Source organism: Rhopilema esculentum, chromosome 10 (genome assembly GCF_057945365.1).
Source record: "Rhopilema esculentum isolate cy_ngs chromosome 10, ASM5794536v1, whole genome shotgun sequence".
NCBI lineage: Eukaryota > Metazoa > Cnidaria > Scyphozoa > Rhizostomeae > Rhizostomatidae > Rhopilema > Rhopilema esculentum.
The window spans coordinates 8,083,633-8,108,546 of record NC_142824.1 but is presented as its reverse complement, the minus strand read 5'-3'; the positions used below and the strand labels follow the sequence as shown (position 1 = coordinate 8,108,546).

The window sequence follows — 24,914 nt, the reverse complement described above, 5'->3', positions numbered from 1 at the left end:
CAAAATTACAAATTTTCTTAGAATATGTTCTGACGGGTGGGCTAAGCAGCTCCGACGGGGAACTGTAGCCCCTTGCCTCCTCTGGCGCCATCACTGCTGTCTGCAAGCTTAGCGAAGCGAGGGGTAGTTTCAAAGGTCGAGGACCGGTCCAAGGTAGCATGGTTACACCCGCTGACACGTATAAGATGATGACTAAGGTAAACTCCTAGAAGCAGAGAGCTCTTGGTTGTTCTGTAAAAGTGACAATGACTTTGGGCTGCTAATTTGACGATTCCAAGAAAAAAAACAAATCGTTCTATGACCTAACGGCGGGACACCACATCACTGGAGCATCCATTAACTCCAGGCTGCTGACCCCTGACCACTAAAGCAGGTCACCAGAAACGCTTTCGTCCGAGGCAGAATCATGGCCCATGATCAGAATGTCTTTCAAGAAGTAATTGGTTATAAAAAATTATAAATAACGAGCAAACATCAAAATGCCCATTGTCGTGGGAAGAAATTATAAACGCTCTCATCAAAGCTGGTTCTGGTCCTAAAAACACGGGCAAAAACACTCGCACAAGATGCGAATAATAACTTATAACTTAACGTCAAATCTCAGCAACATGAAAACTTTTAATTAAAAAAATAATTTAATCTTTATACTTTGTTCTGGGAGTACTGATTTATCCCAGGCTGTCGTCTTCCAAGTGGCCGTTCAACATTTTCAACTCCCTCTTCTCTTCTAAATCATAATAACATTCGAGACACAATCTGTATGGATATAGCAAAACCTGCTCCCCTCGCCCTCACTTCCTTTTCCGCCACATTCTCTTTCTTCTGCAGGTATACTTCGGTGTTTGAATACCAGCAAGAAATTTCTGACAACGAGCCTTCTTCTTATCCTCTTACTAATTGTCTATAGCTAACCAAACGTTCTACGCTATAAAAATTAATGCAATGGAAACATAAACCTTTTTGTTACTAAAGGTTTAGGGAATAATTACATTTACCTTTTACATAAGGATAAAGTAAACTTTGTCCAGCCTCGATATTCTTAAGAAATTTTTGTTTGGAGCCTTAATACATTCTTAAAGTACTCTTTTTCCAAATCTGACAAGATTTCAGGGGAAAATCATCCATCCTCGAATGTAGACAAAGCTTTTCGAAAAAACGAGATATGTCAGTGATGTGATTCTCTGTTGTGAGCATCGCAAAATAGGCAACGGCTTGAATATGAGATAGAAAAATGCGAGTAGAGGCTGAGTCTGGATTTAAATATGATTTTCTTGAAAACTGACGACTCTGAGCCTGAATATTTTTATCATAAACAATTTATGTCATTAGCAAATGGATATTACTGTTCACTGGTCTATGATAGAGGGCTCGATGCCGCATAGACAGATTTATGTGGCCTGATGATCGCATTAAGGGTAAAACTCAGTGTAGCAACCGCAAATATAAATTGTAAGTAGGCTACAATATTCAGTGATGGATAATAACTAAGACCCTGTTTACACGAGAGAAAATAGAACGGTTCCAAAACTAGCCCAGATAGGCGTTGCGTTTACACGAGAACTGTTGGAACCGTTCAATTTGGGACTTGCTATCCGTTCTCTTTTGGCTCCGCTGCATTTGGAACCGTTTCGTTTGGTTCCCGTGTAAACGGGCAGAACCGCTTGGAATCGAGCCAAATGAGAACGCTTAGGAAAAGAGGCTTTCATGCACTGGTATACAGACATTCAGTTTCAATTTCAGTTTAGATCAAAACATTTGTAGGTTTATTGTTTTTAGTTTCTGTTTCTGCGTGTTCCTGTCGAGAATAAACATGAACCATGCGATGATCTGATTTACTGATTTTGCCGCCAAAAACTACGCACGTTACTCCTCTCTTGTAACATTTCTGGGACCCTGGAGAGAAGCCGTTTGGAACCGTCCAAAGGTTTCTTGTAAACGCAAGCATAAAATATTTTGAACCGTTCCATTTGGAACCGTTTCATTTCCTCTCGTGTAAACAAGGTCTAAGCGAAACTAAAGCCAAACTTGTATGGTGTAGCGACAATGTTTTGATTAGGTTTGAACGTTCGAAACTTCGAAAGTTTGATGCAGATTGAAACCATTACAGCGTGGGAAAAGAAGAGCATAGGAAGTGATTTTTGGCGTTACGTAGAATTTATATGCTAAACATGCATAGAATATTTTGAACCAGACTCTACAGACTAGATATCTTTTCTAAACAGTCCTCGCTTGAGCAAAGCAAATTTGCTTGCTATAACTGACAATTTCTAGGAAATCACATTTTTTACTCTAAGATTGGTTTCATATAGAATGAACACGTCTATTTATCGTGCTGTTTCATTAAATCAATATACTGCTTGTTTTAGTGTAAGTTTGCTTGGAAACTAATTTAGATTGCGACGTAGTAGACAACTGGCAGGTAAGAAATTTGGTGGGTGACGTGGAACATAGTTTCTAAGAGCAGTTTGCATATTTACAAGCACCGGTAATATGACATTGTTCAGACTGATTTTTTTGTGACACAAATCATGAATAAATTTACAAATGAAAAATTGCGTGAGCTAGTAGATCACGCCATAGTCCAAGCTATTTTCTTGTTTATAGAGTTTAAGAAAAAGCTCAAACTAAAATATTTTGAAATCACGAGATACCAGTCCGTTACTAAATAAACAAGTGATGATGTGAGGCTTCTGTTTGAGGAGACTGGACCTATCATAGTATGCATAAGCAACAGCAGAATTAACCAGTACCTAAAAACTGGCATCATGCATTCAGTTATTGCATTACACTGGCAATGATACCTAGTTCAACGATAAATGCTTGAAAGAAATCAAAGGCAGTAAACTGTCGAAAATTTGTAAACAAGGCCTAGCATTGCATGCCACCATAGATAGTGAATGGTTCTGGATGGATAGAGGTCGCTCAATTATTTGCTGGTAAATCATCCAGTAACAGGTGGCTGCTTGACTTTTGCACTCAACAATTACGATTTTGGAATGCTTGTTGGGTGTAAAGATGCTTTTCAAGCAACATTAGCCAAACACTGGGACTAAAACGAAAGAGTATCTACAAGAATTGTGTCGGGCCTTCTAAGGGCCCATGTAAAATTTGTTGCAATGACTCGGAATGTCAGAGGAATCAACGAAAAGTAAGTTATTTTTATAACTTTGAAGCAATTCAACAACCTGTCTCGCAGACCTTTCTGTGCTTGTGTCTGTATTGCGTCTGCGGATCGGAAATGTCTTCAAGCAACGTCTTAGTAACTGTGAGCATTTTCTAGCTCCATCGCGACCCTTTGCACAAAATAATTCGGAACAGCAAAATATTTATTAAGAAAAACTTTGCAAAGCACTGTTAATTCATGCATCTACATTTTCGTCTTATTTTAACATTTGTTAAAACCCAAAAGAAGAATTATCAGTCGGCACAAAAAAATATTCAAATAGCAGCATCTTTTTCTGCACAGACTTGTTTCTTAGAGTGCATAATCAACATCATAACTTCAAAAAACTTTCCCACGTCTTTTGATCAAAGAAATGAATCATTAGTCTCTTGAAAAGGCAACTGCAATAGCACTATATTGGAAAAAAGCTTGCCTTCACGTAAAAAGCATTCTCAATTTCTTTTATATCGGCTCAGCTCGTTGCAACAATCATTTAGTCTGGATACATATTTTCGACTCTTTTAAGAAGCGAACACCCAAACAATTTCTGAATATCTTATTTGAAAAATTAAGAACAGAATCGAGATTTCACTCTTTGAAGGAGAATAAGTTTATAAAATCTTCAGGCTCAGAATCATTCAAATTTTATGAATGTTATAAGAAAATTGCTCAGCCTCAGCTCGCATATTTGTGTCTCCTTTTTCAGCAGTTGCCTGTTTTGTGATGTTCAAAATAGGAATTCTCGGGACCGACATATCTCGTTTTTCAAAATACGCTTAAGAGCAGACGATGCTGCCCTAAAGCCATATCAGATTCGAAAAAAAGAATACTTTAAGCAGATATTCAGGCTCAAAACGAAAATTTACTAAGAATATCGAGGCTGGAAAAAAAATCAAATATTCTTATAAAAAAGTGAGTATCGCATAAATCAAGATTAATTTAGATTACGCGAATTTAGCCATATACATGTTAAGCTTGAGACCTACTGTAGCATCGAAATGGAAAGCAACAAGACAATTATGCTTGATAGAAAGCAGGTCGAGTTGCTACCTTGCAAATTTGGCCTCTAACTAAGAAACAGTTTCTTTGCAAGTGTAACAAGAAACAAGAGTTTGAGGTGAAAAGATAAATGTGCTCTCCAATTAACGCCAAAAGACTTGCAGGAAAGGTCTTTAAATTCTAAGTCAAAAAACCACTCTTAAGAGTAATAAGTTAGAAGACAGGCATGATGGGAAACAAATATTTTTGCAATTTACTTTGTTAGATATCTGGCCAGACATTTTAGATATTCGTCTGGAGTAAATAAGAAAAAAACAGAAGCTTTCTATGTCAGTACACTTTCTAAGTCACTTTCTAAGGTAAAAGCTAAGTTAATTTTTTACTACTTTTCTGTTCATATATAAATAACGATCAAGCCTCAAACCTGGTTTCTATTGCACTTTGGGGGGGGGGGGGCAAGAAATAGTGGTGCTAAGATCGTATGAGACAAACAAACCCTGGCGGCATCTAATACCCTAAGCCGTGTGTTCATTGATGCAATTAATTAAAAGCAAATCAATTAAGTTTGAATTGTGACATCACACTAGCCATAAATTCTGACGCTTTGGTGGATTTTTTATAGCTATTCTATATTTGACAGCATCAAACCAAACAAATTTTAAATTGTAATGACTAGGCACCAGATCAGTTAATAAATGATAAGTGAACACAACGATGAAAAAACATTCTTAGCATGAAAAGTTAGTGTTGTTTAAAAATGTTAAAATTCTGCAGGTCCTAACGAGCTCATTGATTTTGTTGGAACCAGTGAAGCAAAGCGGTGCAAGAATGCAGAACCGGTTCCAGATACCATTGCTGTATAAGACCAGTTAATTCATCATTTAAATTGTTAAGGTTCCAAAAGATTGGACTGATTTCGAGCTTATGATACAAGGTCACGTTAGAAAAAATCCCCACAAATGTCACCAATAGCTTTACCTAGTACTTTAACGATTGGACACACAAGTTGATACCATATGAACGAAAACAACACCTCTAACTCAAAGCCATGATGGCTCCTAAACCGGGTTATGTTAGGGTACGCAATAACTCTGTTACAAAATATCTAACACTGTAAATAGGACTTTTCCGGAAACAGACCCTTTTGCCTCTTTGAAAACATTTTTCACAAATTAGTTCCAAGTTCTAACTCTACTTTTTAACATGGCGATACTCTTTTTAACCAAGTTTATTCGCCCTCAATGTCTGTAAAACAGCCTAAAACATTACAAAAATATTTTATTTACTATAATATAGAAAAGTGCCAATACAATGTGATACATAAACCTTGATCTAAAAACACTAATTGTAGACATTTAATTTAAACCCTTCCTACTTAATTAAATTCCTGTTCCCTTTATTTGCAGTTCCATTACCTGCAATTGTCTTCATATCAGTTCTTCTGGGATGTATAGTCATTCTTTGTATTATATACCAATTACTAAAACGAGGCAAGTGTTGTCAGGTGCATGGAGCAGAAGTTGGAGACGAGGAGGAGCAGGAAGAACTTATAACGAACGAAGAAGGCGGGAAGGAATCAATAAAAAAGAATACAAAAGACACTGCCTCAGAGCAAGACTCCGGTCTTCCAAATGTGGGTGCCGTGATAGCAAGCTCCTCTGCTCTCGGCGCTGCCTTTGTAGGAGTGACTGTAGAACCAGCAGCTGGTCCAAGTGGGGAAACCCAATCGCCAGGACTAGCAGCTGCAAGCTCTACCTTAATAGATGCCACAGGTAACACAAGCATAGACTTAACAGTGTCGGATGGATCCTTTCCTTTGGTTCACTTATTACCGGTTGAAGATGAACCTGTATCAAATTGTGGAAAGGTTCTTTTAGAGACAACATTTTCACCAGTAGCTAATAAAATGATAATTTCAGTCGTCAGGGCTGCAGACGTACCAGGAGTTGATCGTGGAGGTACAGCTATGGTTGAAGTTCATATAGCAATTTTGCCAAATAAAAGATGGAAATTCCGGACGAGGGCCAGACCGTCGAATAGCCCTGTTTTTAATGAACGATATACATTATATCCAGTAACTTTGAAACTTTTAGAAGACATGAGCATACGCGTGAGGCTTTATGGGAGAAAAAAGCTGGGGAAAAAAGTACTTGGAGAGCTAGAGGTACCAATGACAGACATTGATTTACACGGTGATTTGTGTGATGAGCCAATGTGGAAAACACTGTTGCCCTTTGGGATGGTGGTAAGTTCACTTGAGATTATGGTAGTTTAGATTTTCAATCAAAAAGAACTTTTCGAACCTCTTTTTCCGCATATCTGCAATAAATATGCATCTTTCACCAGAGCGTTAGCGACTGTGCTAGACAAAGCGTCCTTGGTATGAAGACAAGGCGGAGAATAGCTTGCCTGAAATTGAATCTCTTCTTTGCATTGATAGAGCTATTTCTATAGAGTTCTTAAGTGTTGACATCACAAAAATCTTTCGCAAAATCAGTTAAAGGTATCACGAATTGGCAGAGATATGACCAGACGAGCACAGGCTCTTGCGTCAACAAACCTCTGTAATTTGGTCTCTGTTCATAACTTTATGAACTGAGCCAAAATAACAGTAATCCGTTAGCAAGCTTAAAATCTTCTTTTGGCCATAGCTCGCCCGATTTTTGACCAATTTAACTGATTTTGCATATATGGGAGTATTCCAAATTGTTTTTTTCAGAAATACATTTTTTGCCTGTAAAGTAAGATTTAATTGTTAAAATTTGTGTACTCCTCTTCACAATTAACTTGCTGGTAAGCTGCAATAGTTGGAAAATCCTAGGTAACTTTGTGTTTAATGTAAGCGTTTGATTTTGATAATGTTTTCAAACTAGAAAACAATGTATCACGAGTGAAACGACGTGGTACTCTGATAACCTGACCAAGAGAGTTACAAAATGTGGACTGGGATGGGGGAAGAGCGCAAATTAAGCCTAGAGAGTTTTGTTTCACAAACCATTCCATGAATTTTTTAATTTCTAAAACTTTGATCAGGGTTTGCAAAAAGACATCGTTTGACCGACCCAAACTGATAGTCCCTTTTGGTGGAGCGTTTAACAATCAACCCTCACAAAAAGCAACTAAAATCGTTGTTTCATTGTTAGGATGACGGAACAGCATTTGTTCGAAGGTCCATTTGCTTTCAAAACTTTGTTTCATATGCACATGCGCAGTCAAAATCGATGACGTCATTTTCACATCGCACAATTCATTCGTTAGAAACATCATTTAGAGAAGATGGTGTCTTAAGAAAACTGAGAATGAAACTCTGGTTGTAGATGCAATAGATGTAGAATAATTGTCTTCATTAACTAAATGCTATGAAGTACTATGAGGAGGAGATGTTCATATGACATGCCTTTTCATTGGTTCGAAAACATGGGCAAAACAATAGCCTTAAACAATGGGAATCTATACTCATCTTAAACAATGGGAATCTATACTGATCATTCATCATTACTGTAACTTCACGACATGTGGTCTGACAAGAGCTCTGAGAATTTTACTATACTTATTTAATGTGTTATTGAATTTATTAAATGCTTGTAGAGGTGCGTTGTCCAGTTTAGCCGCGGAAAGGTTAACAAATGAAATATTAAATTTCACTGTTAAAAAATCAAAAAGTATAACTGTGAAAAAATCTAAAACCATCAAATTATTTCTACTTGTATTAGGAAGTTTTTCACAAATAATGGTAAGGGTGTTTGAAATATTTTAGGGGCAAATTTCTTCAGCGGCCAAATAGTCAACGCATGTTTACAAATGAAAATGCAATCGAATTCTGATATGTCTTGTTGGCTATTCCTAGGCTAAACTGGCTGCACTGCGGGAAACAGGAGAAGACGAAGAATTTGAGATGATGATGAGTGAAGATGAATCATAAAGAACTTGTGTACTATGTAGTTGAAGATTTTGTTTGTCAGATAAAACAAAGGCAGCTCGGGAGGCAAAACTCATCAAACACAGTCAACGATCAGTGTGAACCGGTCAATTCCTGGGTACTAATTTGCCTAGAGAATATACTTGACTAAGAACACCTTATGCTAATAACGAAGGAAGAGAACCTTTTTATAAGGGTGTTGTTTATAGTTACTGTTTTGATTGTCTTACTCTATATCCTCACCGACACAGTATAAACGAATTAAGAATCAATGATTATTGGGAATCTTTTAAAGATTCTCTCAGCGCCAACTGATAGGCACCAAGTTGCCGAGAGCTAATAAAAATCAAAGAGATTGAAGACCAGTTCAACAAACCAAATCCGAATTCAAACTGATACATCTCACAATTCTTACCCAACCAGATTTGGGGAAAACTTTCTTCATAAAGAAGAATATTGGGGTCCCCTTCAACTGTCCACCTTCCCAACCCCAGTCTAGTATCAATTCAAAACTGAAGATATTAAGGTTTTGTCAGTGCCTTTCATGTAAATGGAACCGCGGACAAATGTATTATGTCACTACATTTAGTTTGGTTGAATCGAAAGGAAAGAAAACCTTTTAGTCAGCACGTCTATATCTAACAAAACAATGCTAAACAGTTCCCATTTATACCTTGCATGTTCTTCTTCTAAAGTAAGACATGCTTCTGAAGTAATTTTGAATCATCCTATCAACTCATTATATTGAATCAACATATTAGATATTCCTCTTTGGGCGCATTGAGAATGCAAAGACAATCGTTGACAACATTTTTCATTACATTGTCAACAACCTGTCAAATCTATGAAAATACCAAAAAATAAAAATCAATTTATACAACTTATTTCTTAGAAGTGTATTTATAAATATATGTTTGATATTAGTTTTTATTGTTAATTTTTCTATGTAAATAAAGGATTATATCACATACATTTAGTCTTTAATTGTTTGATACACTCTTCGTTATAACAACAACATACAAGGGCAATTTTATGGAATTAAAATTGAGACGATGGTACCCATTTTATCGCTAACAAGTAATTTTGTCCCATCACATTTAGGTTTTTCAGTACCAATACCCCATTAAAACAATACATTGAACAACTTCAAACAAATGTCAGATTTTCAAACAGCTTCATCATCACCAACAACCTTATTTACAGGCAACTGAAATATAATCAAGTGGCTTAAGTCACCTGTTAGTCTATATTAGCCAATCAATGAGCGTATGAGTCGTATAACGCTCACTGATAGGCTAATCGCTGATTGACAGGTGGCTTAATCTACACTTGAATTATCACATGCTGAGCAACAGCATAAATTACCGAGAAACCAATTTTCTATAGGAAGTTTGAATTAATTATATTTATGGATTATTTGTGGAATTCAGTCAGAATTGATAAATTAGCCTTGCTTGGTAGAGCCAGTCAAAAATTAATTATAGTGGATCTCAAAATTTTTAATAGCCTTGAACATGTCAAATTTCAGTGAAATTCAATATCATTGCAAACTAAAATAAATTACATCGAAACGTTAATGGCATATAACAAAACCGAAACCTCCAGACAACGTACAGAAAGTAAAATCAAATAATTTCTTACTTGCTGTGGAAGCTTAACAGAAACAGTCTCTAGGCAACTGGTACCTCGTTGTTTCGCTGTACCGCAAAGGAAAGCAGATGGCTTAAACATAGAGGGTTGAGCTACATAAAGTCTGTCCAATGCAGAAAAATAAAGATCGCATTGAGACTTTGTATTTCATCCAAACATAGGTAAAAGTAACGGTTTTCCAACCACGACAGTTTGATTTCACTCTCTTCTAACTATATGTAGAAAGTTAAGTTGGAAGTCATATTCGAAGCGTATTAAGTCATAGTCAATAGAAGGAAGGACATAATAGTTCCAGACGAAAAAACTTAAATATACTGTTTTTGGCGGCTTTGGAGTTGTTTTAATCAAGTAAGCAAATCACTAAAAGAGTGAAATTTAAAGTCCAAGCAATTGAACAACAAGCAAAAACACCAATGTCTGATGGCAGTCTAGCAAACGTTTTTTGCAAGATAAAACGCAGAAAAGAAAGCTCAGCTTAGATTGCTTGTGGGTTTTCGCTGTATCAACGCAAAAAGCAATTGCACGCTACTTATGTAAGCCTAAACATGCAGTGACATTACTTTCAGGAACCCCCAATCAGGCCACAATCGTCAGCATCGAAGGGTTCATCGATTGTTAAAGGGGACCCACCAGAGCTGCAAATATCATTGCATTACAAGTCAATGACAGGAAGGCTAGAAGTTGGAGTTTTGAAAGGGAGAAGTTTGACAGGAATTTTATCATCACCAAAACAAGGTAAAATGATAATCCTATGCAGTTATCGTTGATTTTAGCAAAGATTTAAGAGATATTGAACATTCGCACGTCTTCTATACAAAACTGATTATTTTTAATAATTGCATTGACATCAAGAAAGGGTAATCTTTATAGCGTAATTTGTTAAACTTATCGCTTATCTGTTCATAGTTTAAGCAGGGAAGATAAACATCGTTATTGATTATATTAGTATATTCAGTATCTTTTCAATTTTTGATTTATATGCGTGTGATTGGTAAACGTTTTAAATAAGTTGCAAATTACTATTAATTATTTAGACTATTTATCCATTTGTTTAGGCATGAGCGTTGCTGCGATTGATTTTGAAAATTCTAATTAGAAATAAACATTTTTACAGCTTGCTATGTCCATCTACTTTTTCTTGGGCCTGAAGACTTTGCAACACAAGGCACAACGAAAAGGAAGAAAGGTCCAGAACCTGAGTTCGAAGAAACCTTTATATTTACGATGGGCCACGACGAGATTCCCGAAGTCGCTCTCACGCTTTCTTTGAAAACAGGTAACACAGTCATAGGCTGGTTTTCTTTGGGACGAAACTACAGTGGGACAAGAGAAGAAAGAACGTGGAAGGCTTTGTATGAGAATAGTGACGTCACACTGAGGCAGTGGCTGAGACTTCTGAGTGCTAGTTAGTTCAGGTTTCGTGTATAACTAGAATTAACTAACACTCGGTTGAGACACCAGCAATCATCATAGGTCCTATGGCACTACAGAAACTATAGTTGATTTGCGAATTCTCTGCAGAACGTATTTGCTCTTACAATTGTCAATGAGACACTAGCCTACTCTTGGTTTCTGTCCACATTGCTACATTAATTGCTAAAAAAAGAAAATGAATTTAGGAACGCAAGCTTCACATTATAGCTCATTATGCAAAAAAGCACCTAAAAAGAATTATTTATGTATTCGAAACAAAAACAAATCAATTTTGAACATTTCATATTCTTTCAGAACTCTTATAGGATGCGGAAAATAATTTTTGATTAAGAACGGTAGTAAAAATAATCGATGTGGAAAGCAGGCAAATCAATGTGCTAAGACGCACCAATACAGAAAAAGACCAATGAAGCTACATACGAAATGATGTAAGAAAATTTTACCTATAAAGCAAATTTATCTTTTCGCGGGTGCTTGCTGTAAAACCTTGCTGTGAAATTACATAACTGTTTAGCGAACGCACTAACGACTAGTGCTTTAAAAAACGATATTTAATGTCAATATAAATGTTTTAAGGACGAAAGCACAACTACATATGGATTACAGTAGATAGAAATCGTGGATAAATGTTCTGTTTTGCAGACAAGTAGTTTATGGGTTTGATCACCAGGAATAAGGATATCATTTTGTACAAAATTCTGGAATTTTCAATTTTCTGGCTATTTATAATTTTGATTTTGTGACATTTTATACGCCGTTTAACATCACATGTACACACCTTGTAATATGTTTTTTATACAAAGTAAACAAATAGACTTTATATTCGATTTGTTCAAGCTTCTCTAAACTTTAAGATACACGGCTTTGCTTTGCAGTAAAACTACAATAACATCTAATCAGAATTCGACTGAATTCCCCCCCCCCCTCCCATCAGCATTCCCTATGCAGTACTGCCTTTGTAAGGTACACGCAGTGCCACGTCCTCTTCAATTATTTCCGCTTTCTAACTGTTTCAACTGATAACATCATTTCCTTTCCCAAAATTCCCCTGTTCATGTCTTTATGAATACCTTCGTTACATTCCAATTCCACCTATAACAATTCAACAAAACTTTGCATTCGTCGATTCTATTTTTCATCTTTCTCTTTCCCACAACTTTCATAGCAATAACGAAATACTCTTCCACGCATTTCTTTCCGAGTTATTCATTATGCGAAATATGCGCGCCCGACCCATGCTTGTTTGACTGTACAACAGAAATGTCATAAAAAGAGAAAGCCCTCAAAACGCAAACATTTGTTTGGTCTCCATCATTCTTAACAGTAAAAATTTAATCTAACTTAGAAGATGCGTTTATTTTTACGGCTGTTTGCTTTGGTACTGAAAATTTTAGAAAATTTGAGTAGAAAATGAGTACAAATGAGCAAAAAGTTTGTTACAGCTGGAGCGTCTTACCAAAAAAAGGTGGCTTTCTAAATGAAAAGAAATCAATAAAAAGATCATACCTCTCAAATAACTGTTCTGTTTTATTTTTCTGAACTAACAAACAACGTAAAAAATGAACAATGTACAACAATGTAAAAATGTACGATTAATCACTATTTTTTCTATCAGTGCGCTAAATTAAGGCGCTTACAGATTCTACCAAGACTTCTGATTTACTTCTATTTACTCTTTGCGCTTTTACCCCTACCGCGACCACGACCCTTACCACGCCCACGTCCTCTCCCTTTCGTCCCTTTTTTACCCTTAGTTTCAATTTTTTCGCTCTCTTCAGAGATGGGTGTGACATCACCAACAACGTCATCATCCAACTTTGGCAGCTTCGTTTTAACAGTTTCAAGTTCGTCATCTTCATTGACTCTTATAGGTACAACTGTGGTTGTTCCTCCACCACCGTCTAATGTAGAAGATTTTTCTGGCGCGATTACAGGGTCAGCAGAGGTATCATCTGTATGAACCACCTCCTGCTTATTAACGGTAATGTTTAACGATAATTTCTCAGTTTCGCTGTTTTCTTCGCTCGGAAGCACCATGTGACTGTCAGGTTTGCTAGTTGTCGATTCATTGACACCCGGCGGCGATGGTTCTGTAGAAAGTTCAGGCAAGCACTTGGCCTCATCTTCCTTCGTAGCGGTATCTGAGCCCACGGCTTGATTGGGTTTCTCAGATTTGTCTAGAAGTACTGTACTTTTTTCTAAATCGCTTAATGAAATAGTAGTGGGCTCTGAAGTACTTGAATTTTCAATATCAATAGCCTTGGTTTCACTTGGCGCATTTTGGTCTGTCTGTAGAATGAGATTGAACGAAAGTCGGACTTAATAATAGCAAACGGCATAAGAATCTTTAATAAAAAAGTACTCATTAACAACATCAGGAGTCGGAAGTTGTTGGAAAATTTCATCGATATAATTCACGGTTGATTGTTTCGATACCATGTGAAAAGTGGTATGCGGCATAAAATATCCTTCTGGCTGGCTTCTGGTGCTGCGATTTCATCGCTTAAAAAAGCTTTATCTTTGATCTTAAATTATTTATTTCAATTATAGAACTTTACTTCGTAGGCCAATAACCCGTATTTTGTGGCTGCGAAGTTAGGCCAATACCAGTATTATCAGTAAACGGCGGAGTACGTAAACATACAATTGCAAAACAAAAACAAGAATCTTTCAAGACAAAACTATACAACAGACAAATCACTCCCTGAACAAACTTTTTCTATTATGCTGGCTTAGTTCCATCTTTTACGTAAAAAGCGCAATTATACATACCTTATCTGCAGCCGTTTTATCCTCCTCCATCTCACTGTGTTGAGCTGCTTCAGTGCTTTCCACTTTCACTGTATTCTCACCAGCATCATCTTCAGTTTCTGCAGATAAATCTTGTTTAGAGCCTTCCTTTTCTTTTTCAACTTTGGCAACACTTTCTTTTTCAACAGAAACCTTTGCAGCAGCCTCTTTTGCTGGCTGTGCCTTCTGCGGCATTGTTGGATTTCTTATCGAAGTATTTACTTTTCTGTTAAGTCTAAATGGTGATCCTCTGCGGACATTGTGCCTGAAAGGTTCTGGTGCCATATGGGGCATGGTCTCCATCGGGTACGGCATGTAGCCGTGATAGCCCATTGGGGGGAAATACCCCGGATGTGGTGCGTAGTATCCTGGGGCAAAGGGCATTGGAGGAAACCCCATCCCAGCATAGAAAGGTGCATTCATCATGGAAGCAGCGTAGTAGTTTTGATAGGGTGCACTGTTAGAGAAAATGAAATACTTTGTATATACAAATGGTGATTAATCAATAGAAAAATTAGCAGTTCACGTGCTGTTATGATTAACTGAAAGGATTTAACCCAGGTAACAATCTAGAAACAGGCAATTTTTAGGTGCTAGTATCTAGCATCGCCAATGTAGGCTACCTAGGCCCGATGAGGTCTTTGTAAGGCTACATTATATGATGTAATCCTTGTTGTAAAGGATACGCCCTCGTAACCATGTACAATCACATCTTACGTTATCCGAAATTACGTCAAACTTGCCAGGCCTCTTGACAGTATCACGTGTCTTGTTGCGACGTGAACAAATTGATGTACATTGCTTTCGCAGTACCAAGTTAAACAAAACCAATATCAAATGGTGCTTTGTTCATTGTACTGCTATGGATTTTGAAAATTAATTTCCGGTGGCTAACTGTCATTTAAAAGATTGCTGAAATTTGCCGTGAGTATTACGTCTAAGGCAACAACATGAAAGGACGTATCATGATGTTAACATTGTTTGCCTTCCTGAACCCCTGCAAACGTTGGAAGGTCATGTCCTTAAGCATGGAATATCCGGGTTTTTTTAAAGAGGCTTAAACGTTCTGCCTATACACTAAAGGCCCTTTTTCGTCAAGATTCTTATGAGAGTATAAAAGATTCGACAATGATGTTCTGTCATCCAATATTTCAATTGTTGAGTACCAGACCAAAACAATTCTTAATACAAATATAGAATAGCCCGATTTCAGTACGAACATTTTATCAAACGGTCAAAGTGAATAAAGTTGTTAAGGAATTCCTAAAACTGTATGTAACAATGTGAAGCTAAACAAACCTCATTGCTGCTGCACTATGCATTGGATACCCATAGTTCTGATAATCACCGGTACTTTCAGGTTGATAGTTATGGGTCGTACTGACGTCACTAGAGCCATTCCCCGTCACTGCAGTGTTCTTTGCTTCCTGTAGCTTTTTGCTGAATATCTTTTCAAGGTCGGTAGATCTCCAGTCAAGGTTAAAACCGTACGTGCATTTCAGGCATTGAAATGAAGGGGGCTCGTTTTCGTCTGGCGAAAAAAGTAAAAAAGGGTTTAAGAAACAGGGGAGAGAATAGAACAAATAAAAAGGCATCATTCGATCACTCATGCCCAGTAGCGGCTTCACTACTGTTTATAATAACGCACACAGAAAAATGACGGGTGGTAAAGGTCTTGTTTACCCATATTCGATTTTTTTTATTCATGCCACGTGATAAAATAAATTACGGTATTTTCACTTGACTCCAGTTTGAATAAGCAGACTTAGCAAATATTTGAACTCAAAGCAAAATTAACCTTTGAAAGATGTAAAGTATGATAAATGTTCATAGACAACTAAAACAAGTTTTTCTAAACAACTACCAATCTACACATGAACGCAATAATGATTGTATCAGCGAAAATTTCACGGGATAATTAATTTCTTTAATCTGAAACATATAATTTAAAACGTCTTTACAATTGAGAAGTTTAGTTTTGGCAGCTCGCATAAAGCCGTGCTGAGTCGAAGGTGAACATGATCAACCAAAATATGAAGACTCCATGCTCAGAAAATTGTTTGAGGGGGAACGGGAAATCTGCCCTGGTCAAGAAAACTAAAATTCTAAAACAGATATATTTGGGTGCAAGGATGACAACATGGTTTACCAGAAATCTGGTAGTAAGTATGATCGGCCAAAACCAACAGACAATCAGAGCAAATATCTGATCACTAGCATAAGACATGTGTTTGAAAAAGTGTACACGCTTTGGATTGTAGCTTATGCTAGGCAAACAGTTGCTAGAAACGAAGAGTAAGTTGCTGAGAGTACCGCAAAGCATCTTTTACTTCCAATTCATTACTTCTTTATAGGGGTATGCCCTCAAAAGTACACCTTGGCAATAATTTGGAGGATCAATGCCCCATCCCAGCCCTGCTTTGAAAGGCCTTGTTCGTGACAAAAACAATTCGTGACATTGGATCCTACAAATGAAGATAAAGTCAATCTACAAATTGACATAAGACACAAGAAACAGCTTAAGAATCTAAGGGTTTGAAGTCCCTCGCTTGAGCCCCTGTTGACAAGTCTAAACAGTATATCTTTTCTTCCAAAAAATAACCAGTCATTCGAACACATCAGAGTCTTTGGTAAATGTTATTTTACACTGAAAGTACAAGAATCATTTTAAAAAAATTAGAACAAAACATAGAAATGAGCAGATGTTGAGAACAGTCAGTTAGACTATTAGTTTGAAACGAATATGGATTTGCACACCAACTGTGACATAACAACATGAAAACGCACTATTGTAATTACATGACCACGCTGACACGGATGACTGTGCAGGATACGCCATGACTATTTAATTTCTTTGCAAGGCTGATAAGAAATATGAAGGTACTGTGAAAATGATATGGATGCGCAGAGTTTTTATTTGAAAAAATGACCAACTTGAAAGCAAAATGACCAGCAAACTAAAGGAAAATTTCCGTAGACAATACCGACCTTTTGGCATCTTATACGCAAAATTATACTGAAGCAGTTGCTGTAATATGTCGGGAAGCTCATCTTTCCCATCTTCTTCTCCTTCATTTATAATAATATACACTACTTCCTGAGATTCGCAGTATGGACACCTGCCATCCTTAGAAACGGGGTAATCATCTGCAGTGTAGGTTTTCTTTTCCGTTTCTGACTTGGAACCGGTTTTCTCAACTGCGCTTTCCCCACTAGAATTGCTTTGGGGCAACGCTTCACTGACAGCGGGCGTTTCTTTTGGTGTGACAGACACATCATCAACACTGCCTTCGCTAGCAGCCTTTGATTCTGATTGGCTTGCAGAATTGCTTCCAGTTTCAGTCTCCTGCTCAACATTCTTGTCTTCACTAGCATCCTTGCTTAGCAGTTTAGGAACGTGAGCCTTACCTGTAGCGATCATCAGAAATTTTGACGCAGAAATCTGGCTTTTCTTTTTATCAAAATCAACAGGCGCCCAAGGGTTGCTTCCATAGCTGCTCCAAGAAAATGCAAACGCTTGTTTGCTTGCTTTGTCAGTACCCTGGTTCTCTTTTGTTTGATCTTCATCTTCTGACTCTTCGGGCCACAATTTAGCAACACCTTGCTTCCAATCTTCCTTGGCTTTTGACAGTGCCAACATTGTTTTTATCAAAACGTCTTCCTCTTCATCAGCTAAAATGAATTTTCCATACCAATTAATGCATTACGGCAATACTCACATTTCTATCCCTCTGCGCAAACAAAACAACGTCTGTAGGAAATAACTATGCTAATCATAACAGGACAACTTAGTTAAACAGCTATTATTCAAATAAACGAAGTGTATAATTCTGAACTCTTTCTGCTAGTGCAGTATATTTCAGTAAATACATCATTAGGCCTAGTTGGCAAGAAGAGCGAGAGATATCAAAACTAATGTACCCTCTCCATTTGGCTCCGTAAATTCGTCAAGAACAACCCAGGAAACATCCCTCTTGTAATGAACCATATCTACTTGACCCTCGTCAAACTTCAAAGTATCATCAATGTATTCTCCGTCTGGCTGTGCTGCGACCCCCGTTTCTTGACTTAACGTTTCTGATTCTTCTTGTGTATTAACTTGAGAATCTAAAACCAAAATTTTTAAAAACCATTGATGGAAGCACTGCAACAAGACAACAAAATAGCACTTTAATGAGATGCCTAAAACTTTTATATTACTAATTACGGTTTAGTAGAGAGACCAGTGTACGTTAGAAAAAGAACTACAAAGATACTTTCATTGCAGTGTCACTTCTAACTATCTTTACTGACAATTCAGTGACTTTGATTGATAAGAAACAATAAAACTCAATATAAAGGCATACCAATTTCACTGTCTTTTGAACATACCTTGCTCTGCTAAAAGTAGAGAAAATAAAAAAGTAAAAGTTAGTTGTAGAATTCCCGGACTGCATGGCTAAATTACAAAACAATATTTTATGCCGTCTACTGTTTTAAATGTGTAATTATCTACGTTCCACTAAACCATATTTAAGAACCTGTGTACCTGTTTACAGTGGAATCACACTCAAATGTAAAGACAGACTCTAACGATCAGAAACAGCCAAAATTCTGCTTCTTTCGAGGTATCCTTGTCAGCCTGTCTTCTGAAACCAAGCAGCCACGATTGAAGTGCCTTCAAACACTTTTAACGCTGTGAAGACTCTAGCCTTCCTAGAAACTCATTCCACTACAATAGGCAACCATAAGATGAGTACCAAACCAGATTGGGCAAATATGCCCTTGATATTGAGAAATCCTGCAGTTTTTCAGCCATTCTTGAGCTGGAATTTTATTTCTTCGCATTTGCTCGTATCTGCTCCTGACTCTCAATTTCTGTGAACGCTTAGCGATACTATTTGTCTCAATCTATACTTTTCTAAACGCAACCCTGTATAACAATCAGATTTTTAGATAGCTGTGAGGTTGTTAGTCAAAATAAGATCCGTCGAGCAGTGGCAACTACTGCTAAAAACTTCACGTCGGAAAATAGTTTGGGGACCTTGTCACTCTAGAAGTAAGCTTGAACTGCACATATCTTACCGTTCTCGAATGAGCCCCCAGGGGCTTATTTCTCATAAATATTTTTGGCTTAGCTTAATTCGCTTAATTCACAAAAGCTTTATTCGAGGGGGGGCTTATTCAAAGGTGGGGGCTTGTTTAGCAGCAGCAAAAAAATAGCCAGGGTAAATTTTCTTTCTCTATTTGAGCCCGGTCAGTGTGCTTAGAAATTAGATATCTTGGAATAAAACTATTCCTGTTGAGGCAATACCACATGGGGCATATTCAAGGGTTAGGGGTCACTTCACAAAAATTACTTTAGACGGGGGGCTTATTCGAGGGGGACATTATTCAAGGAAGGGGGCTTATTCATGCATCATTTTTCTTCAAGCGCCCTCCTCTTAAAGTGTCATCTTTCTATAAGCACATATGTCAGATAGAGCGCCCAAACCCTTGAGAGCACAATTCTTTGCCAAACAACCAATAAACATAAGCATTCGATTTTAACATATTTGTAATCGCATAATTCATGTTTTCTAGTTGAAAACTTATTGGTTTTAAATCACCTTTCAAGTAATAATATATTTGAACTCTATTTTCTGTCCTCCCCGGATCATGAAAATGAGAGAAATAATAAGCGCCAATGAAAATGCGCTGAAAAATATAAGTGGCCCAGCCCCAGACCACTTACTCGAATCATTACGGCAACCAATGCTTTTCTAAAGATTGTAAGATGGCATATTGTGTGCCAAGCATTCAACCGTAACTTCTAGGATAGCCTTGTTTATCAAGAATTATCAGTTTTACCATTCAATATGACCATGCATGCTCATGATCCCTTAGCCTAGAATTACAAAGACATCATTTTAAAGGTGGATCTTCAGTAGCCGATGCTGTTCGAACAAGACAACCATCCCCCCCCCTCCACTCATTATTATCATGAAGGTTTTCTAACATCATAGAAAACACATCACTGTGGCCGCGCCTCGAGCTTCAAATTGAATGGGTCATAGCGTACAAAAATTCATCAATAAGATAGTTATCAGACAGTTATCAACTGCTAACAATACATCTGCAAGTACCGTCCCTGCCTTAAACTCGCCCTTTTTTATCCCCAAAAAGAGGAACGAAATAACTTCTTCGCTGCGAAGAGCAAGAACGCGCCGCTGTGCTTTGCCGAAGCCTCTCACCTCAGCACTCTCCTTTGCAGCAGGCTTGCTGTCTTCTTCATCATCCGGAAAGAAAAATATGCTTTCTAAATCGGTTCGGTTCCAGTTCAAATTGAAACCACATAACGCTGGATCTGCAGGGCATTTACCACGGCACAGAAGTGTTGGTGGATCCTAGAAAATAGATAAAAGAATAGACTAGGTTATAACATGCTATGAGCTGCAAGAACGCATGCAGCGATAAAATATTTCTACATCCTTTAAATTTTGACGGGTGCTGTTACGTTATATCTGTTCAAATGCTTACTTGAAGTACTTGGAGTGTGAAAATCTGTATTGAACAGAAAGAAGAAGAGGAAAACAAATACCTTACAATGGCTGTCGTCTTGACTTGACCAAAGAACAGCTTGACCCTTGGCAATGAGGTAGTTGCATATATCAGGCATATCACCCATTGGAAACAGGCTAGAAGCAGGATAGAAAAATACGTCATTTTATTGTTATATAAACTAGGAGAGTAAGAAATTTGTTAAGAATACTTTATGCTTACAGTGCTAAAATTCATGTGCACTTTAAAAGTTATAATAAAAAATAAATAAATAAATAAACTAATACGTACCGTTAATGGACTACCATGTTTTCCTTTTCCACTTATACCAACTGCCTATACCAAAGCCAAGCACATCCAGTGGTGACAAGAAAAGGCATTCTGTGGCTTTATTTGATAAAAAAGTCTCCTCTGTGTTTCGTTTCATTACAGAGAGTTTCAAAAGCCTGGTCGTTGAATTTGTGATGTTGATATGTTCAATAATCACATATTATATAGACAAGTTAATCTAGCTTTAAAAGTAAAAGTTATAGGGTTCCAAAATAAACCAGCAGCAGCAGATAAATAATGATATATATAACATATATATACATATATACAAATGATATATACATATAACATTATACTCACAAGTCCAAAATAACAAAAACATTCTTTTTGCAGGAACATTTTGGACATCTGCCATCATTTGATACTTTGAATTTCTTTCCCCTTAGCTCTGCAGCAATTATTCTGTCATGCATGTCTGGGCTGAAAAAGCAAGGAATTCAAGCCAACTTCATTTTCTGTTGTCAAGATATTATTTCCAATAGAACATTTGTCTTTAAGGTTGGTAACACCAAGAGAGTAAAAAGAAATTAAAACGTGAAAAATTAAACTCACTCGTCTCTGTACACTAACATTGGCTCTACCTCTGCTCTGAGTTTTTCATTTTCAGAAAACATACTCCTTATGTCAGATTTTATTATTTCTGTGTCAGATGTATCCATGACTGTTACTTCTTCTGATGATACAGCTCGTTCAATCTTCAGCGCAGACTCTTCTGCACTTATAGCCTTTAACTGACTAAGCTGATCTTGGGAAATAACATCTTTAGGGGAACCAATGGACTCTTCATCATTGCTTGTGTACCCATGTAGCCTGTGAAGCCATGTGACCTTTGAGGAAAGACAAAAATACAAATTGATTAAGATACAAGAATTTATAAAACCCAATTTTCATCTAAATTCTTAGTTTGCAAAAAGTCTTACATCTGGAAATCGTGAAAGCTATTATGCAGGTGTTTTATAATAACAAACAATGTAAAAGGGTTTCCTTTAGATAACTTTTTGCTCACAAGTTAAGACATAACTATATTATAATGAAATTAGAATATTATAATACTGATTCTGAAACAGCATCATACCTTAAGACAAAAACAAACAAATAACACTATAAAAAGAGCAGCTGAGTACCTCTGTGTGGGTGGCATCATCTTTGACATCTGGAGGTTTGTCACCCTCAACACTGTCCATAACTTCATCTCTACCCATCTCAAATAAGTCATCCTCATTTCCATCTTCACCAGCAAATGGATCTGATCCTAACGGTGGCGGTACATAGTTTGAAGACAACAAATTACCAAATTCCTCCATTGAAAGGGATGTCTGCATCAAAATATTAGAAGTTGGCAATTTCTGGTCCAGAAATATTTTGTTAATCTCATACATGATGCCACTGTACTTTGCTCAAAAGTGCTCCTTACAGAGACCTAATTTGGCAAGCACAAAGACAATGGGACTAGCAGTAAAAAAGTTCATTAATCCAAAAATATGTTGCATTTTCTTGTGGCTTGTGCAGGAAACTTTAAGATACTACATACTGATACAGAAAATCACATACCTGATAATTTTGATTGAAGTGTGAAACTTTTTCCTGTATAACTTCAGTAAGGTTTCTATGGCCAATGGTATGCATAAGCTCCTTCTGCAAAGGCAAACAATATGGACTTTTAGAATAAATAAATAAATATTCTGGTCAAATATGCTAGTATTGTAAGAATATGCAGAATAAGAAGCAAAGCCAAGGTAATGTTTCAGGGTCCTTCAATGACATTGGAGAACACAACTGCATAGCGGCTGTGTGAAGGGGGTTGGAAAACACTACAAATGTTCCAATTAAAATGATCTGATGACTTCAGCCAATACAACAACCAAAGCCTGAGGACCAAACACAAGCAAATGAATTTTAAAGAGATGCAGCACTTAGCAGGTGTTTACAAGTAAAATGTGACATCAAGGAAACAACATAGCACAGCTACAGCTGGCAACTTAGCTGAAATCATAGGAGCCTAACATGCTGCACCTGTACAAAGAATTAAATTGATGTTTATAAATAATATCAAAAATCAGCTGTTGTCAGATGATGGCATTGAGCATGAAGCTCTGATTAGCAACTTAGAACCATCCTGTTCTATACGCAAAACCATGTGCAGCTCTGCCTTTAGGCCACTGAAAGGCACTGAGTATCTGTTGACAGGCAGTAAAACAGTAATGATTATTAAAGGAGAATTATGCTAAAACTAAAATATGTCAAATTTCAGCAAATATTTTTACCATTAATGCTAGGTAAAGCTTTCGGTGTGTTACTCTTTTTTCAGAACGATATTTGTATCCTCTCTTTAGTCTCCATGCTTCTAATAGTCTACGAGTAATTTCCCTAGCAAGTGGTTTATATTGCTCCAAATTTGGGTCCATAATGACTGGCTAAAAAGAAAAAAAATGTCAAGACAAATCAAAGAATGTCATTAATAGAATCAAGTTTGAAAAGGAGAGAACATATTTTTTAGCTTCGAGATACCATGATCAATAAAAAAATCATTGAAATTTTTTTTGTAATAACAAATTAAAATTGAAAAGCACACATGAGAGCTGGACATCCAAGTCCAGCAAAAATCTCATTATCTCTTACAGACAGAATTAATACACTAGTTTGATATTTGGAACAATCTTCGCTTGATCTAAACAAAACTACATTAGTGGACTGCAATATGTCACTAAATAATTAATTGACTTCCACTGTTGTTGTGGCTGGATTAGCAATGCAGCAATGCAGTATGGATCAGTAATTCCAACAAAGATCTAATCTACAGGGGACCCCAAGACTCTCATTAAAGCTTTATTTCATTGAAAAAAGATTTGGTTTGATTAGGTATAGGAATTTTCCTGAAATTTTTACCACATTGTAAAATTTTGGAAGATTTTTCTTTCAAACTTTTGTATGAATATTTTGGCACTTCCATCTAATAACTTGGGCATACATGTACAGAAACTAACAAAGCCTTGGTAGATGACTTCCAAAGGGGGTATTTACTCATATTAAGAAGTTTATTCCCATTTGTTTCCTTTTTGGGCCAGAGTACAGAGTATTATTTGTGCACCAGGAATTATTTTCTGCCTTTTATGCTTGTGAAGGAACAAATCGTGCTGCAAATTAGCAGGTTAAATGCTGCTGGATTTGTTTCAATACCGTTTGATAGCCTTACAGTGAGAGGGTGCATGGGATTCACACAAAAATCTGTGCTATAACTGCCTGGATTATTCTAAATTTGAAAAAATGCATGGACAGAACTTGAGAAAAAGTTGATACCCAAACTTTGCAGTCTGGTTCATGGGGAAACCTAATCCAAGGAAAAACATTTTGGGCTTTTGGTGCATTAGCCCTTGTCTTGCCTGAGCAATGACACAACCTATGGTCTGTGTTTGATTTCGAGGGAAAATGATCTCAGTTTTTACCCCTCACTCGTTTGTTTCACTTACTCTGATGAAGCCCGGTATGCCAGATGGAATATTAGTATTTGTTTAATTTAAATTATTTTGAAAATTCATCTCATAACATTGGATTCTCGTCACCGTTTTGCTTTGTTTCTGAATTTTACCCTTGTATAATAATGTTTACTGCTACAAAACAGATATTATTGACATGGCTCTGAAATGGAATGACCCCTTCGACAAATTGTTTAGCGCAACAAATTGAACAAATCTTTAAAAGCCTGTTACCATAATTTTTTGTCTCTCTTTTTCAACTCTATTTAGTTACCCGAGTGCCTACCACGTATAAAGAACTGAATATATGAAAATCAAAATGAGTGCAAGATTTCTCGGTGTGGTTTTTCTATTCTATCCGTCTCGATCCACGGTTAAGATCGATAAATAATTCAAGCATTTGTTTCAGTCTAGGTTAAAAGGCTTTCGAAAAATAGAAATATGAACTACACTGTTTCAGGTTTAACACAGTAGAATATTTGCGGCAACAGTTTTACCTGATCTCTTAGGCCACACAGCTAGGGCCGATCCAGCCATGAAAGCAATACCTCCTGTACTCCTTCACAACGACTGACCCATGTCACAGAGTGCCCATGTGGTTCTATATGTCATCATCAGCATCATAATCGTCAAAAAT

The 24,914-nt window shown here is 36.9% G+C and overlaps 2 protein-coding genes across 4 annotated transcripts in view; one reads left to right on the top strand and one right to left on the bottom strand.

Annotated features, from left to right (window-relative positions):
* The window catches only part of LOC135694542 (synaptotagmin-16), a 19,218-nt gene extending 3,351 nt beyond the window's left edge, over positions 1-15,867 (top strand). Inside the window, exons 1-4 of one of the 2 annotated variants that reach the window (XM_065213337.2) lie at positions 2,654-3,148; positions 5,569-6,407; positions 10,298-10,466; positions 10,846-15,867. In XM_065213337.2, the coding sequence (XP_065069409.1) occupies positions 3,127-3,148; positions 5,569-6,407; positions 10,298-10,466; positions 10,846-11,141 (1,326 nt within the window). In that variant the 5' untranslated portion in view covers positions 2,654-3,126 and the 3' untranslated portion in view covers positions 11,142-15,867. Of the gene's footprint in view, positions 1-2,653; positions 3,149-5,568; positions 6,408-10,297; positions 10,467-10,845 lie in introns of those variants that run through there. The other variant, XM_065213345.2, reaches the window with a different exon arrangement.
* On the bottom strand, positions 12,675-24,914 carry LOC135694521 (uncharacterized). 2 transcript variants are annotated; one of them, XM_065213303.2, is made up of 14 exons: positions 24,775-24,914; positions 23,069-23,218; positions 22,356-22,439; positions 21,929-22,120; positions 21,357-21,631; positions 21,105-21,224; positions 20,515-20,611; positions 20,168-20,320; positions 18,302-18,335; positions 17,877-18,062; positions 16,944-17,627; positions 15,255-15,486; positions 13,938-14,412; positions 12,675-13,454 (listed from the first exon to the last, which is right to left on the bottom strand). In XM_065213303.2, the coding sequence occupies exons 2-14, from the start codon at positions 23,207-23,209 to the stop codon at positions 12,831-12,833; spliced, it is 3,297 nt and encodes a 1,098-aa protein (XP_065069375.2). In that variant the 5' UTR covers positions 23,210-23,218; positions 24,775-24,914; the 3' UTR covers positions 12,675-12,830. The 2 variants fall into 2 exon arrangements, with proteins under 2 accessions (XP_065069375.2, XP_065069383.2); XM_065213311.2 differs by having other exon boundaries at positions 18,302-18,332.

What these genes read in the sequence shown, in the direction of transcription:
- LOC135694521 (XM_065213303.2), bottom strand. Translation starts at nt 23,209, where the DNA reads ATGGACCCAAATTTGGAGCAATATAAACCACTTGCTAGGGAAATTACT. An exon ending in GTTTTTGTTATTTTGGACTT is followed by an intron (nt 20,612 to 21,104) that starts GTGAGTATAATG and finishes TCCTGCTTCTAG; the next exon opens with CCTGTTTCCAATGGGTGATA. An exon ending in ATAAAACGGCTGCAGATAAG is followed by an intron (nt 13,455 to 13,937) that starts GTATGTATAATT and finishes CTCATTCTACAG; the next exon opens with ACAGACCAAAATGCGCCAAG.